Genomic DNA, 18,408 nt, shown 5'->3' on the forward strand with positions numbered 1-18,408 from the left:
GTTAATCTCACAGGAGTGTTTTGTTTTAGCCTTGGGAACGCTCATTGTATCCGTCTTAAGACCAAGAATTTGACTAACTGGGACAATCCATTGCAGTCCAGTCAAGTCTCAGGGAGCATTCTCAGTACTGTATTGGGCCAAGTAGTCTCAGGGGAACAATCAGGCTCAGGAACCTCCGTAAATAGCTCTGCTTTAACCACAACTACCTTGGCTAGTATCTCCGAGGTACTAATTCCAATGCCCCCATATTCTAGTGGACTTCCTTATGCCACTCATTTTAAGGCTTCTCCTTACTGTACCCCTAATCTTGGTTTCCCCCCAACATTCACGCCTTGTCAGGATTATTCTTGGGAGAAACGTCAAGTTGCTAAAGGTTTCTCCCTTTCCCCCTCTCTTAAGAGGTATGTTTATGACTTTAGCAACAGTGCCAACTCCTCTACAGGAGTGGGTTGGTCCTGGTTTCAATGGCTGATTTCCAACACAAAGGGGGCTTCAGCTGATATTTCTGCACTGGCTCAATTGCTGGGAGCCAAAAGTTGGTTGGCTAATGTTTCTGGCACTGTTTACGAGAGTGAGCGAGGTAGTAGACTCACATCTGTTTCGTTCAACTCTCTGTTGGATAATGCCACATTGCCCCCTGCAGCGGTTTGTGTTCAATCTCCGTTCTTACTCCTTTTGGCTAATGACACCTCGTCAGAAATGCTGGATTGTTTTAATGTTAATTGTTTCTTATCTGAATGTTGGGATGGTTCTTCGGCTGTAGCAGTGGTTATGAAAATTCCAACCTTTGTTCCAATCCCAGTTATTGCGGACCCTGATAAATTCCCCATTGTTGAGCTACTTAGAGTCCGCAGGGATTTTGGAATCACAGCTGCTATAGTGACAGCCGTGGCGGTATCTGCTGCTGCAGCGGTCGCGGCCGGAGTGGCCATGGCCAATCAAGTGCAGACTGCTGCCTCCGTTAATCAAGTTGTTCAACAAACTTCTATGATACTTGAGTCCCAAAATACAATTAATCAACATATTTTGTCAGGGATCTTAGCTGCCAACCAAAGAATAGATTTACTCCAAGCTCAGGTAGAAGAATTGGCTGATTTGGTGCTTTTGGGCTGTGTTGATCAACGTGCACATTTATGCATAACCTCTGTCAGATTTAATGATTCCAGGAATGCCTCCCGTATCATCGGAGAATACTTGGCCGGAAATTGGTCCATGGCAGCGGAAGACATGATCCAGTCTCAACTAACCCAGATAGCTGTCTTGAATAGTACCCACGTTGATCCCATAACGTTGGGTCAATTCACTGATTGGATATCTTCTGCCTTTTCCTTTTTTAAAGAGTGGGTGGGGGTAAGCATTTTTGGCGCAATGTGTTGCTTCGGTATGGTTCTCTGCTTGTGGTTTCTCTGCCGCCTTAAGGCCCGCAATGCTCGCGATAAAGCTATGATTATACAAGCACTTACAGCTTTGGAAACTGGCACCTCACCTCAAGTTTGGCTTGCACAAATTAAACAGTAAACCTTTGACATGGTCGTTGCACCCCAAGTTTTACGGACATTGCACTGGGAACGACATGTCCTTCCTTGTTATTCTCCTAGTGTTGGAAAGCCCTTGCACTCTGCCGGCTTTACTGCCATTGCACACAGATGGGTTTCCACGCTAGTACTTTTCTATCGCTCTATGACCCGTGCCTTTCTTTTAGGGTGTTGCCAACTTGTTTGTCGTTGTATTTCTATACAGCCACAGTTCAGCCTCAGAGACCTAATCATGACTGGCTGAGTAGATACCATTAAACGCCTTGGCAACAACGAGCTGATCTTGTAGTACCCAGAGACGGGCAACTTTCACGCTTGCACTGCAACCTAAGACAGGGGAATGGGGCCTCCCCAAAGACGGGTAAGCAATGTAAGGGCAGTGAACGACCTAAGACAGGGGCTACTTGATTCCCTTTGACGTGCTATAAACAGAAGGAAAAAACTGCTGGCAGTGGATTCCCCCCGGCCCCCAGGGCTTGGATCCAGCCCTGATTTGTATGCACGTCAAGGAGGCCAGCTCACAGGGCCTTAACAGCTTTGTGGTGTCTGTTTTCATATTCAGCCAATAACGGTCATGTGGGAACGTCCTGACCTGCTTGGGTCTGATGAGGTTCCTGGTTGAAGGCTTTGTATGAGTAATGGCGATTCACCTCTACTCTTGCCTGTTTTGTTTTTAGTAAACGAAAGGGGGAACTGTGGCGAGCCGCTTCTGCGGACTGTGGTCACCATTACAAGATGGCGCTGGCCTTGTGGTGGTCTGTGATAAACAACTCCTTCTTTGGGAGAGTTGGCACATGGTTCTTTGACACCCTACGAGAAAGCTCCACGTGGCAGCTTCGCATTGGGTGTTTGGATACTTTATTAAGGCTGGGAGGGACTTCTGGGAGATTAGAAGAACTCTCGAGAGCTTGAATAAACAGCTGTAAGAAGATTCCCGGTGTTGCGTCTTCCTTGCGGGCAAGGGGGTCGCGACAAACTTGATTTGTTTTTCCTCTTTGATTAGTTTTTCCCTTTACTGTGCTATCTCCCTCTGTTGATTTTTGTTGTTGTTTTTCATTTCCTCTTTGTGTAATGTCTTTCCCAGAATGCTTTGCAGTTCTGGTTTTCTAGCTGTGAATTCCTTTAACTTTTGTTTATTGTGGAAGGTTTCATCATCACACCTGAAGCTTAATTTTGCTGGATACAAGATTCTTGGTTGGAACCCATTATCTTTCAGTATTTGAAATAAGTTGTTCCAGGATCTTCTAGCTTCCAGCGAGTGTGTTGAAAAATTAGCCATTAAGCTAATTGGTTTATCCCTAAATGTAATCTGCCACCTTTCTCTTGTGGCTTTAAAAATTCTCTCCTTGTTCTGTATGTTGGACATTTTCATTATCATGTGTCTTGGTGTGGGTCTCTTGTGGTTTTGTACATTTGGCATCTGGTAGGCTTCTAGGATTTGGATTTCCCTTTCATTCCTCATATCTGGAAAATTTTCTAAAATTCTTTCATTGAACAGATTTCTCATTCCTTTGGTTTAGACCTCTATACCTTCCTCTATCCCAATGACTTAAATTTTTTTTTATGTTATCGCAAATCTCTTTATTCTGCTCATGGTTTCTTATCAGCCTTTCTGAGTTGACTAGACTCTTTTTGGGATGATTTATTTTGTCTTTTTTTGTCTGAAGTTCTGACTTCTAATTGGTGTACTTTGCTGGTGATACTCTCATTTAAGTTTTTAATTTGGTTTATAATTTCCTTCATTTCCAGGATTTCTGTTTGATTTTTTTGTATAATCTCTATCTCTCTGGAGAGTTGATCTTTTGCTTCTTTGACTTGTTTATGTAATTCATTGTCAAAGTGATCTTTCATTGTCTGCATTTGCTGTGTAAGGTCTTCCTTGAGACTCCAGATCATCTGAAGCATGTATATCTTGAAATCTTTATCTGACATTTTCTCTGCTGTAGCTACTAACTCCTCTATTGTTGAGTTGTCCTGCATTGTTTTTATTCCTTTTTCCCCCCCTTTTTTTTTTTTCATGATGCTCATGTTTCTTTTCAGCATACAGATTCTGGTGGCATATAGAGAATTGAGGGTCAGGTGTAGGACTGTTCAGATGGCAATCTCACTGTCTGCTACATCCACTAAAAGCTGATGTGGTAGATATTCCAAGATGGCGACTGCCCAATTCCACGCTGGGGTGTCCAGTGAGGTGGCTTGGGTGGCTAGGCTGTTTGTCCACTATGTCCCAAGTTGAGTCTTCAGTCCAGTGCCCTTCAGTTATGTGGGCCACAGCCTGGTGCTCTCTAATCTTAAAGGATATGTAAGCCTGCATCTCTACGCTGTGGTGCTCAACTCCACCTATCTGTGGTGGGTTCCCAGGCTCTATTTTGCCATTTCTTGTGCTGTGTTCAGAGCTTGGTTTGGTGATTCACAAGCAAGGCCACTGCATTCTGCGCCCCCCCCCCCATCTGCACCAGCTGCACCACAAGCAAGGGGACTGCCCCCTGTCTCATGTGTTATTTCAAGTGTGTTAAATTCTTTGAGTGTTTTCTATGTTCTGGATCATAATCCTCTGTCAGGTGAATAACTAGTAATGATTTTTTTCCCATTCTGTAGGCTCTATTTGATGTAATCTGTTTTACCAATTTTTGAATTTGTTTCCTGAGTATTAGAGTCCTATTTTAAGTGTTATTATTAGGGTATTATAATATACCTACTATTGGAGTTTATTGTGCTATATTAATACAAGCACATAGCATAATTTGATTGATTTCATTTCCTAGTATCTTCCCTTTCTCCTCTTTCCCCTGTCTCCTTTCTATACCCTTTTATTCCTTATTCTAATTTTGTGAGAGTCTCCTTTCTCTTTAGTATCTGCATATGAAATAAAACATTTGGCCCTTGAATGTTCTGAGTCCGTTTATTTCACTTAGAAAGATATTTTCCAATTCCATTCATTTACCAGTAAATGGCATAATATCATTCTTCTTTATTCCCAAGTAAAACTCCATTGTGTGTAATACCACATTTTCTTTATCTATCCATCTATTGGTGGACACCTGGGCTAGTTTCATAGCTTGGCTATACGAATTATTCTGCTACAAACATTGAAATGCATATTTCACTATAGTATGCCGATTTTAGTTCTTTTGTATAAATACCAAGGAGTGGGATATCTAGGTCATATGATTGCTCCATTCTAATCTTTTGAAGAATCTATATATTGATTTCCATAATAGTACTAATTTTCAGTCTAACAGAATGAAAGGGTACCTTTTCCTTCATATCTTTGCTAGCATGTATTGTTATTTATATTCTTGATGCTTGCCATTTTCACTGGTGTTAGGCAAAATCTTAGTGTGGTTTTTATTTGTGTTTCCCTGATTGCTAAGGATATTGAGCATTTTTTTTGTTTATTTGTTGGCTATTTTTATTTATTCTTTTTAGAAATGTGTATTTAGTTGTTTTCCCATTTATTTAGTGGGTTTTTAAAATTTGGGGGGGTATAAAGTTTTAAAAATTCTTTATATATTCTTGGTATTAATTCTCTGTCAGAAGAGTAGCTAGCAAATATTTTTTCCCATTCTGTGTACTTTCTTTTTACATTCTTGTTTCCTTTGCTGTGCAGAAGGTTTTTAATTTGATACTATCCCACTGACTGATTTTTGGTTTTATTTCTTGAGCTTTAGTAGCCTTATTAATGAAACTGGTGCTTGTGCCCATATGTTTTAGTGTTGACCCTATGATTTCATTTAGGAATTGCAAAGTATATGTTTTAATTCCTAGGCCTTTCACCCACTTCTTTGACTTTTGTGCAGGGTGAGAGATTGGGGTCTGGTTTTATTCTTCTACATGTGACTGTTCAGTTTCTCCAGCACCATTTGTTTAACAGGATGTCTTTTCTCCAATGTTTATACCTCCTTTGTCAATGTTCAGATTACTGTATCCGTGCTGATTCATCTCTATGTTTTTCATTTCACTGATCTTAATTTCTGTTTTAATGTCAATACAATTTATTTTTTTGTTACTATAGCTCTGTAGTATAATTTGAAATTGGGTATTGTGATGTCTCCAGTCTTATTCTTATTACTTAGATGTGCTTTGGTTATTCTGCAGGCTTCTGTTCTTTAACTTATGTTTTAGGATTGTTTTTTCCTCCTAGTTTTGTAAAGAATGTCACTGATATCTGAATCTGTGAATAGTTCTTGGTAGTGTAGTCATTTCAACAACATTAATTCTCCCATCCGTGGGATCCCATGCTTGAGATCTTTCCATCTTCTGGTGTCTTCTTCTATTTATTTAGTGTTTTATAATTTTCACTGTAGATGTCTTTTTACCCCCTTGGTTAGACTTAGATACTTTTTTGAAATTGTTGTACATGGAATTATTTTGCTGTTTTCTTTCTCAGCAAATTCATTATTGGTATATGGGAAAGCTATTAATTTTTTAATGCTGATTTTGTATCTTACTATTTTGCTGAATGTGTTTATTAGTTTTAAGAGAACTTTGCTGTACTCTTTAGAATTTCTAGGTATAGAATCACTTTGTATAAAAATTATATTATATGAAATTATACTCCATTTCTATTTGTATCTCTTTCATTTCTTTCTCTTGTCTGATTGCTCTTGCTGAATTTACCAGTAAGAGCAATAAGAGTGGTAATAATGAACACCTTGTCTTGTTGCTGATTTTAGAGAAATTGCTTTAAGTTTTCCCCTATTTTCTATGATGTTGGCTATGAGCTTATCATACACAGCTTTTATTAAGAAGTTTAGATATAATTATTCTTTACTTAATTTATTTACTTTATTATACAATTTCTTCTTGTATTATAAACAAGTATAGTAAGGTCATAGGTTAATGGAAAATGTAACATAAAATTATATACAAAACTAAGGAAAGCATCCCATTTCTTTTTATTTTCATTGTAATGTTTGTTGGTGCTTTCTCATATATATTATTTTTTCATTTTGAGGGAATTTCCTCCCTATTTCTAATTTGTTGAATTTTTTTTAATCACAAATGGGTATTGGATTTTGTCAGGCACAACATTTTTGATGCAGAATTGATAAAATCACATTATTTTCACTCTTTAGCTTGTTGATGTTGTTAATTGCATTTATTTTTGAATGCTGAGTTAGCCTTATATTATTAGAATGAATATGCTCTTTGAAACATAGTATAGTTTGTGTTTTTTTGTACATTGTTGGATTTGATTAGTAAATAACTTGTTAAGCATTTTTGTATATAGTTCCATAAAAATATTGGTTTGTAGTTTTTCTTTTTTTTTTTTTTTTTGAATATTTCTGCTTTTCGTATGAGAATAACACTGGCTTCATAGAACAAATTATGTTTCTACTAGTTCTGTTTCTGGAAGAAATTTTAGACTATTGGTATCATCTTTCCCATAAATACTTGGTAGAATTCACTACTAAAACCCAGGAAAGTTTTATTTCTTTCAGAAATGGTTAATTATTGATTTAATTTTTTTATTAGAAGTATCTACTGAAATTACCTCTTTTTACATTATATGACTTTGGGTAGTTATTGTCTATTGTGAAATTTGTGAGTTTAAAATTGATCATAATAATTCCTTATTATTCTTTTAACATCAGACTTTATCTCCCAAACTTTAAAGACAGGTTCTATAGTTAATAACACTAATTATCTTCTTTAATGAACTATGAGAATAGGGTTACCATGCCGGAAATTACTTTCTTTCCCACACATGTTTTTGTAGAGTGATCTTATCATTCAATCAGTTCTGGTATGCTCCATAACATTTTCACTCTTTTTAAAATTTGTTTTAATTAGTAATACAGGACAGTGGAATGCTTTTACACACTTTGATATATAATACATAGGTGGAATATAATTTCTCATTTTTCTGATTGTACATGTAGTAGAATCATATCAGTCATGCAGTCATATATGTACATCAGGTAATCATGTTTATTTTATTCTATTATCCTTCCTATTACCCTTTCCCTAATCTGAGGTAACTCTATTATTCCCTAGTGCCTCTCCCCTTATTGTGAATTAGCATCACATACCAGAGATATGGGATTGGCTTATTTTTTTTTTTTTGAGAGAGAGAGAGAGAGAGAGAGAGAGAGAGAGAGAGAATTTTTTAATATTTATTTTTTAGTTTTTGGTTGACACAACATCTTTATTTTATTTTTATGTGGTGCTGAGGATTAAACTTAGTGCCTCGTGCATGCCAGGTGAGCACACTACCGCTTGAGCCACATCCCCAGCCCCAGATTAGCTTATTTCACTTAGCATGATATTTCCCAGCTCCGTCTATTTACCAGCAAGTGCCATAATTTCATTCCTTTATAAAGCTGTGTAATATTCCATTGAATATGTACATACTACATTTTCTTTATACATTAATCTATTGAAGGACACCTGGTTTGGTTCCATAGTTTAGCTATTGTGAATTGAGCTGCAATAAACAATGATGTGGCTGAATCACTGTTGTATGCTGATTTTAAGTATAGATAAAGGAGTGGGATAGCTGGGACAAATGATGGTTCCATTCCGAGTTTTCTGTGGAATCTCCATACTGCCTTCCATAGTGGTTGAACCAATTTGCAGTCCCATTAGCAATGTATAAGTGTACCTTTTCCCCCACCTCCTCACCAACACTTATTGTTGCTCATTTTCTTGATGATTGCCATTCTGAATGGAGTGAGATGAAATCTTAGAGTAGTTTTGATTTGCATTTCTCAACTACTAGAGATGTTGAACATTTTTTCATATATTTATTGATCAATGGCACTTCTTTTTCTGTGATGTGTCTGTTCAGCTCCTTAGCCCATTTACTGATTGGGTTATTTGCTTTTTGGTGTTAAGTTTTTGAGTTCTTCATATATCCTAGAAATTAATGCTTTCTCAAAGGTGCATGTGGTAAAGATTTTCTCCTAATCTGTACACTTTCTCTTCACATTATTGCGTGTTTCTTTTGCTGAGAAGAAGCTACTTAGTTTGAATTTATCCTTTTTATTGATTCTTGGTTTTACTTCTTGCATTTTAGGGGTCTTGTTATGGAAGTCAGATCCTAGGCCAACATGGTGAAGATTTGGGCCTATTTTTTCTTCTAGTAGGCACAGGGTCTCTGTTCAAGTGCCTAAGTCTTTGAACCACTTTGAGGTGAGTTTTGTGCAGAGTGAGAGATAAGAGGTTTAATATCATTTTGTTACATGTGATTTTTTCAGTTTTCACAGCAGCATTTGTTAAATAAGCTGTCTTTTCTCCAGCGAATGTTTTGGGCATCTTTGTCTAGAATGAGATATAGTTTGCTCTTTTGATCCTATAAATTTTATAGCTCTTAATAGTATATTACCTTATGCTGTTCAATGTTGACTTATTAACTGGAAAGTTCCTATAGAAAGCATCTATGTTCTATCTATTTATACCTAGAAGTCTTCCTAATACAAAGTCTCTTCCCTAGGCAGACTGCCAGAAGAAAGATGATGGACACCAACAGATGGTACTCCACCAAAGAATTTCAGAAAACAGTGGGTATAAGAAATCACAATTGCATGCATCCCTAGGTTCCATAGATGGTCAAGAAAAAGTCAAAGTTAGGGAGAAAATTATTTTTGACAACATGGGAATTGTCATCTCTTAAAAGTTTAAAAAATGTCATTGTTAAAATTATGGAGTTAAGAGCCCATCCATTGACACACTGCTTAATCCTTACATCTTATTGCCTTGCACAACAATATTCAAGTTATAGGTGTTTTGGCCTTATTTAGAATTATGTTAACCAGGTTGAGGATTTCTATATCTCCTTCTCATTATAATTGTGTGGGAACGTCATTGCTTAGGTGCTATGTGACATAAAAATTCAATTTTAAAGTCATTGAGATTCTTAATTTAGAAGGACATATGAATTAGTCAAGAGCCAAAGCTAAGCAGAAAAAAATATGGTCTATTCTCATATATTATTGGGAAAACAGTCCATATCTAGATTACATTGCCTTAATTAATAACTTCTATTTTCCTTCAAAGGATAAAAATAAAGAAAAGTAAAGAACATGGTTACTAATCGCCTTCCTATTACCTTATGGAGGGCCATCTACAGTTAGATGGGTCAAAATAAGCTATGAGTGATAAGCCATCTAATGAACAAGGGACCTTATACATCATTGGCCTATTGCTATTTCTCCCACTCTTTCTTTCTCTCCCCCCATCCGTCTGTGTGTGTGTGTGTGTGTGTGTGTGTGTGTGTGTATGTGTGTGTGTGTGTATATGTGTGTGTTTGTAATTTAGCCTATTTACATCATTAGTCTGGGAAAAGATTCAGTTCTATTCCTAAGAGGTCTATCTATTACCATATAAGGAAATTCTTTATGCAACATTTAATGCCAAATTCTAGTTCTTATTCACAGATGTTCTTTAGGTAGGCTTTTCTGACATAACCTCACAACCTAGTTTGAGATATAGATGTCAGCCTCTCTTCTCCAGCAGTCTTTTAAAACTGGCAACAACTTATTTGCATATAAGTTGCAACAAATTATTTACAACTTGACTCTTTCTGCAATCCTAAATATCTAAAGAATATTAACAATCACCAGGGAAATTTTCATCTTAGTGTGTTCATGTGGTTCAACTCTCATGCCTCAGCTCATTGCTGTGGTTGCATGGCTTTCACCTATGAAATACTTAAGTTTTCATCATCACCTCCATGATCATCTAGCCAGAAAGCAATACAGTGCCTCCCAGTTTCCTGTGGATGTTAACATGTGTCTAAGAATGATAAGGGACAATTACTATACTATCCCATGGGAAGCTTGCTCTCGTCCAAGCTAAGCAGAATAGTCAGTCAAGTCTTTTAAGTCAACAAGTCTTTTAAGTCAACAACTAGTAGTATTTGATAACATTTAAGTTAATTTATTGATGAGGTATTGCTTCATCCTCTATCATAATTCCATGCTGCCTAGACCTTTGAAATAACTCTCAACTACTTGATTGGATCCACTCTAGACAAATTCTAAACCCAGATGGTTTATATAAATGCTTGTTTACCTAGGTCAGGTTTTATGAGGCTTTCCATGCTTCCATCTTTAACTTGAACAGAATTGAGCAAGATCAATTGAGGTATATATCCCCTTCTCCCTTTTAAAGAGTAACAGTACTAATACCATAATCAAATAGATGGATCTCTTGTCTCTCTTTACTTGGTCAAGTTGAAACACAAGATTTACTTACTCCCTGGGATATATGCATAAATTGTTCAAGATAGGACAATGACCATGAACTTTAGGTAAATGCTTGGAAACTGCCCAGTGTGCACAATACTCAGGAGTAGTGAAATGTTTGTTTAGAAAAAGAAAATGTTCTCTAGTAATTAGAAGAGAGATAAACAAACAATGGTACAATAGGAAGTCATTCTCATATATATGATATTTACCGGCAACTTTCCTTGATGAACTTACATGGAGTTGAGGTCAAGGTATGCAACTGTGCTCTCTCCCTTATCTTCTCAAATCCAGTATATCCAGACCTAAATTGTGATAATTCTTAAAAATAGTCCTTACTTTTAAACAAAAAAGAGATGTGTTTTAAATAAAATCCCCTCAATTCCTCAATTTCTGTTAAAGCAGCCATAACATTGAATGAAAGATATTTAAGCAACCACCTGGGACTTTAAGTAACTTGGATATTCAGTTATCTTTCCACATCTTGTACATTACAAAAGAAAGAGGAGTCCTCCAAATATGTAGGTTGATATGTGTACATATAGTTATACAATTAAATGGAAAGGAAATGTCAAAATGTGGACAAATATTATTTCTGGTGAAAAACTAAAGGAGAAAAACTAAAAGGATCATTATATTTGTTTCTCCAACTCTAAATCTGGAATCTGGAACAAGTAAATTGAATAATTTTTAAATGAAAATAAAAAGTAGGCTTTCATTATTGATTTGATATGTAGAGTAGATTAGTAACACAGTTTTTTATTGAATATGCTAAACCTAGAACTTTAATCAATTTAGGACAAAAAAATCTGGGGACCTTCACATTTCCCTGTTCTCCACTGAACCTCCATAGCAGTTCAATGCAGGCTATGCAATCATAGGCATGGTTGTCTGCATCATTTCCCAGTGAAAGTCATCTGGGAAGAGAATGGCAGCCCAACTCTGAAATAAGTAATGTTTTTATTTTATTTTTTAAAATTAAAGAAATAAAAGTTTTAAATTCGTGCTCAATCTTCATCATCAGAAGATGTATTTTAATATTCACCAGGTCTTTCTATCTTTGACCCGAACATCAGACACACCATGAGGTGACACTCTCAGTTCAGAGAACTAAGAAACTATGAGGTCTCAAAGGAACAGAACATAAGTAAATTGAAAATTCCCTTCCCCAGAGGCTACTTTCTGCATTAAATACATGCCTTGATGTCTCCTATGAACACTGGCCACAGCAGAAGATAGATTGTTTTGCAACAATATCTTTGTAGCAAAATAGTTAGAATGCAGGCAATGCATTATTCATGAGAAAATCTTCTTAGATTCATTGTTTCTCTGGTAAGATGTAGTCTATACATTTCTCAACTTATTCTTCAATTTCTTTCCTCTAGCACAATTTCCCAGTGTTTTTAGATCATTTTACACCATACTAATTGAGGTGGTTTGGAAGTGCTACAGAGCTTTCAGAAACATCAAGGGTTTCTTTGTCCAGTGATATCTTGGGAGTTTTGGATTCCCTAAAGCAACAAAGTGAATGCTTTCTTTAAAGTCTCATGGCTTCTTAGATGTCTTGGCTGACAAAAAGTTGTTCTCATAGACTGAGAACCATCAGGGTCCACAATATTCCTGGATTGTGGGAAATTTACAGGCATGGATAAGCGACTGTAATTAACAGAAATTTCCTTATGGGGAAAATATTAATATTAATAATAATTAATATTAATAATTTAGATCAGGAAAATGCCTTGCAGTATATGGAGGGTAATCTCTCAAAAACTGTGACAGTGAGTGTTTACTTGGAAATGGAATTATGCTTTTAGTACTAAATGAAGGAGATGAAAGAGTATAATTGCACAGAAATGCTAGATCAGGAAACATGGGGTCTGTAACTTGTCTGACTCTTCAGCTCTGAGACTTCTGACAGGCTACCCCGAGTCCAACCCAGAATAAGACCCACTTCATGGAGTTATTGTGAAGATTAAGTTAGACAAGAGGATGAAAGTTTCTGGCATATGGAAGGTGTCCAGAGAGGCATATGGGAGACATGGAGTTAGTTTTCACATAGCTCTGAAACGAGCACCTACAAAAAGAAAAATGGAAAGGGTCTCATTTTCTTTTCTTTGTTTTCATTTTCCTAAATTTCATTCTCGTTGGTGAGTTCTGATTTATCGTTTTGGCTTTATAAATATATGTTTTTTGGAATCTGGAGATTTACTTCAACCACCTGGGAATGCTCACAAGCTAAGTTGTAATGGTATTAGTAATATTGCTACTAATATGAATTATTAGTATTAATACTTTGTCTTTTGTAATTAAGCAAATACTAAAAAATGTTAAAGAAAGTGAAAAAGCAGAGATAGGATTGTACTTTTTGATATAACTTACAGCATTTGGATATAACTTAGTCTATTTCTTTTTCATTTGAAGTTTCTGAAAAAGTTTAATGCACTTAAGAAAATGTTCGATAATTTATTGTTGACTTGACTAGAAAATATGGAAGCCCTTTGCACATCTGGTACTTTATAATTCTGTCCTCTTTGTCACCCCTGGTATCTGACAACAATGCTTAAATCAAACAACATCAACAATTTCAATTATACAAAGCAGTGAGGGTAAGCACCAACTGTCTGGGCAAAAACCTAGAGCAATTAGTGCCAAAAGCAATAATCACAGAACCATTACAGATGTGTAGAATATTTTTACATAACTATAGGGACAATATCAGTTTTTCTTAGATCATTTTTTCATATGACAAGTATTCTTAGGTAGAATTTTATTATTTTTTCATGATTCCTAGAAATCTTATTCCTTCTCAACCAAATTAAATACTCTAAAACATATCCCTTCCAGGCTTTGTGCCTTCTGCCTATAATGGTTCAGGGTAAAGTCTTCTGCCTGTAGCATTTGAGGGTATTTTAATACCATCATAAGGTATTTTAAAAATGTTGGCTTCTTGGTTTATGGCAGATTAGAGTGACAGGAAGAGTGACTATGGAGATGTTAGAAATGGAGAGAATTATCTGACTCTGAAAATATTCAGCCTGAGTCTCAGGTAACAAAGGTCTTCCCATTTTTAACTCATATCTTTATCTCAAGTAAGTGGATGCACAGTCACTGTCCCAGTCTTCACTTTAGTCCCAGAATTCATTTTCTTTCATGCAGAGATTTCCAGATTTCGGTTTCTCCGAAGCTTTGTTATTTGAAGGCAAATTAAATGCCAGATGGTGTGTTCTGTGGTCCTAAATCATGTCTGGCAAAATGGGTTTTCAAACATGTTTTACAGTTCTCTTCTCAACACTAAACCTCAGGATCCACTGAGGTATATCTCTGTTCTGAGTATCTTCTTACAGGTTTCATGAGCTCTGAGACTCATAATTAGAGAACATGTCTTCCTACTGCTCATGACCTATCCTTTCTTTTTTTTAATTTTATTTATTTATTTATTTTTATTGGTTGTTCAAAACATTACATAGTTCTTGATATATCATATTTCACACTTTGATTCAAGTGGGTTATGAACTCCCATTTTTACCCCGTATACAGATTGCAGAGTCACATCAGTTACACTTACATTGATTTACATATTGACATACTCATGTCTGTTGTATTCAGCTGCCTTTCCTATCCTCTACTATCCCCCCTCCCCTCCCCTCCCCTCCCCAGGGATGAGAGGTGGGAGGGACAGGGAGAGAGAAGGGAAATTGCTTGGAAATGGAAGGAGACCCTTAGGGTTATACAAAATTACATACAAGAGGAAGTGAGGGGAAAGGGAAAAATAATACAAGGGGGAGAAATGAATTACAGTATAGGGGGTAGAGACCTATCCTTTCTTTATGTCTGGAATGTTTATTTTGTCACAGAGTGGTTTACCACTTTATCCTTGACTGGTTTATCTACTCTTATGCTTAATAACATTCATTGGTGAAAATAATTTTGTGAAGACTAGTATTAATACTTCTGTTTTTTTTTACTGATGGATTCATTCACTTACTCAATCATTTTTGAAATAATTATTGACTTTTAATAACATGCTAAATTTTCTTCCAAACATTTCAAAGTTATATACAAGAACTATTTTTCTATACATAGACCCTAAACAATGAAAAGCCCTTTAAAAATGGTATTTTATCTCAGGCCCACATTATTGATCATAATTATTGATTCATACCATTCTCTCATCATTTTTCAGTGACAACTCCATGTATGTTAATTCAATAATAATTAATAATTCAATAATCAAATTACACCTAAGAAAATATGACAATGCAACAACTTAACAATTTATAATGCTTTTGTATGCATTATAAATTCATGCCTACCTTGTCCTCCTTTCACTTGAAGTTACTTATATTGTACATGTTATTTTTTTAAATTTCACATATAGGTTTATCAAATCCATTCACTCAGTTATTTTTCTATTCCTATCTACCCTACAAAAAACTATGACAAATAAATCACATTTGAACACTTTTTAAACATTATTATAATTTACAAAGATACTTCTGTATTATCTTTGCTTCATTTGCCATGGCTCAAAACATAGTCTCCAATCTCAGTGGGCATTATTATAAATTACTCCTTGTATACAAATGTGAGAATAAATTTTGGGATGTAAATAAGGGTTTAATTGTTAGGCCATAAAATGTGCAAATGTGTGACTGTTACAAGATAAGGCCAAACTTTCTTCTAAAATGATTATACTAGAATCCATGTCCAAAGGTAATATATAAGACATCTGCTTGATTCACACACTGTTTATACAGAAAAAGTAATGCTTTGTCTTTTTCTTCAGATGCTTTTAGAACAGAACTAAATGGAAGAAGCAAATCAGTCTGTGGTGTCTGAATTCATTATTCTTGGGCTTTGTGATTCATGGGAACTCCAGGCCTTCTTCCTGGTGACATTTTCTTCCCTTTATTTGGTCACTGTTTTAGGAAACCTCTTCATTGTGGTCATAATTATTACTGATCTCCACCTTCACTCCCCCATGTACTTCTTGTTAGCCAATCTCTCCTTCATTGATTTCTGCCTTTCTTCAGTCACAACCCCTAAAATGATCACAGACTTTCTAAAGGAAAGCAAGACCATTTCCTTTGGAGGGTGTATGTGCCAGATTTTCTTTGGACACTTCTTTGGTGGGGGTGAGATGGTACTGCTTGTGTCAATGGCCTATGATCGTTACGTGGCCATCTGCAAGCCCCTCCATTACTCCAGCATCATGGACCGGCATATGTGCATTGGATTAGTGATGACTTCATGGATCATAGGCTTTTTACATTCAGTGAGCCAGCTAGCTCTGATTGTAAAGCTGCCCTTCTGTGGACCCAGAGAACTGGATAGTTTTTTCTGTGATATTCCATTGGTGATCAAGCTAGCCTGCATGGACACCTCTATTCTAGAAATCTTGATAAATGCTGACAGTGGGGTGCTGGCAGCCATCTGCTTCATTCTGTTGCTGATCTCTTACTCGCATATTCTGTTTACTGTCTGCCTTCACTCTACAGATGGGGCATCCAAGGCTCTATCCACTTGCACTGCCCATGTCACGGTGGTGGTGCTCTTCTTTGGGCCCTGCATCTTCATCTATCTGTGGCCAGTCAGCATCATCTGGGTGGACAAGTTTCTTGCTGTGTTTTATGCAGTCATCACACCTCTGCTGAATCCAGCCATTTACACCTTAAGAAACAAAGAGATTAAAAATGCCATGAAGAGACTGCGATGCTAGCATACACATTTCAGCATATATTTCACTGTTTTACATTATTAATGTTCACTGTAAGTTTCCTAAATTAGCCACTTTTGTCCTTTTACTCTGGACTGGGAAACATTTCCCAATTCATGTAGGATGGTGTGATTACCAAAGGTAACACATTAGTGAATGGGTTAAAGAAGTTAATTTTCTATACCAGATAAAAGCAGAGGAACATCTTATGAAAGTAAAGTTAAAATGTCTAATTTTAGGCGAAATGGCTCAATTTACTGCAGTGTTCAGATGGTCAGCAAGCAATTAAATTATGTACAAAGTTTGTAAATTGTTCATTACTGCATTTCACAAAGCATTCTTTTTTCCCCACAAATTTTACTGGTGCATTATAGTTGTACACACTGATGGGATTTGTTGTTTCATATTCACACATGCACATAATGTACCATATAAAATATAATTTGGTCAGTGTCACTTCCCAGCACTTCCCCTGTCCTTACAAACCATTCTTTAGAGTCCTTCCTTCTTAGCATTTTTTTTCTACTCATGCTTCAAAAAGATATACAAATTTACATTCCCTTATCTGAAATCTATGGCGTGAAATATACTTCAAGTTTTGTAATTGTTTTTCAATAATAACATAGATACTTTTAAACACTTCCAATAGTGTCAGAGTTATTAGCTCCTCATATTGTGTGTGTGTGTGTGTGTGTATTCTTGTATGCAATAAAGACTACAAATAAAATAGTTTTGTATCAGTGTAGGCCAGAATATTAATGAGTTAGGCCAAGTTAGATTGTGTTATAATATAGGCTTCAAAAAACAAAAGCACTTAAAATTGTCAGAGCTGCTTGAATTTCAGAAATGTGGAAACACATAATACTGGATAAAACAAGGTATGGTACCATGGGAAGGAGTAATTCATTTGAGGAGGCAGTTGGCACTTGGCCTGCCACAATGGGGAACAGGAAGGTTCTCAGCCTCATGTAGGTCTTAAGATGTGAAGTGACCTGAACTGCCTTCCAGGAAGCTGTTCTCTGAGCCACATTAAATAAAGTGTGAAATAAAGCTTCACTGCTACATCTATGTAGTATCTGAATTTCTATGTTACTTTCATGAGTGAGGATCCATATATGTGCCCTATCAAAATAGTCAGTTATTATCTCTATGGTATTAGTAAGATATTCTTCCGAAAGTGAATAAATAAGTATGGAGTCTCCAAAGTTTGCTTGAAAAACCTAAGCAAAAATTTCAGGTAATCTTCTCATCATATCCTCCCACCCATCATAATTAATGTAAATCTCAAGATATGAAGTCAGCAATTCAGAGGAACTGTACATCACTGGTTCCCAAAACGTTTGCTTTCATGACCCATTTTGATATTAAAAATTATTGAGGACACCAAAGACTTTCTCTTTATGTAGATTACATTTATTAGTAGTTATCATTTCTAGAAATTAAACAAAAATAATTAAATATATATTTAGCACATTTAAAATAATCTGATAAACAAAAAATATTAACATAAATACTGTATTTTATAAAAATGACAATATTTTCCAAAGTATAATAAAGAATTCAGTAAGAAAAGTGGATTTCTTTTACATATTTGCAAATTTCTTTAGCATGTGGTTTAATAGAAGCCAAATTCTTTTATCTGCTTCTGCATTGAATGTATTGTACTGTAAGGCTTTTTTTGCCTTACAGACCTAAGTAATGGGATAGGAGAAGTACTATTTTGGTTTTGGTGTCAAAGCACTGATGAATACATGTGAGTTTTAGCACAAAGTAAGGCATAAGCATCAAATTGTAGTAGATTATCAAAATACTCCTTGCCACCACATACAGCAACATTTTTTAAAAGTTTAATAAGCTTATTAAGCCCTTTCTATAAATATCATAACATCAGAAAACATTGCTTTTTTGTCTCTGCTGTAATTGTGGTTTTAATACTCAATTTTCTATAACGTCTTTCCTTTCTGGT

General features: G+C 35.9%; 1 protein-coding gene across 1 annotated transcript; it reads left to right on the top strand.

Moving 5' to 3' along the window:
* Positions 1-15,533: 15,533 nt before the first annotated feature.
* LOC308646228 (olfactory receptor 4K3-like) lies at positions 15,534-16,445 on the top strand (the record flags this gene model as incomplete). The annotated part of the gene is made up of 1 exon (XM_081288890.1): positions 15,534-16,445. One exon carries the CDS (start codon positions 15,534-15,536, stop codon positions 16,443-16,445), a length of 912 nt encoding a protein of 303 aa, XP_081145016.1.
* Positions 16,446-18,408: the final 1,963 nt, after the last annotated feature.

Source organism: Spermophilus citellus (genome assembly GCF_964194105.1).
Source record: "Spermophilus citellus genome assembly, chromosome: 4".
In the NCBI taxonomy this organism is placed as follows: domain Eukaryota; kingdom Metazoa; phylum Chordata; class Mammalia; order Rodentia; family Sciuridae; genus Spermophilus; species Spermophilus citellus.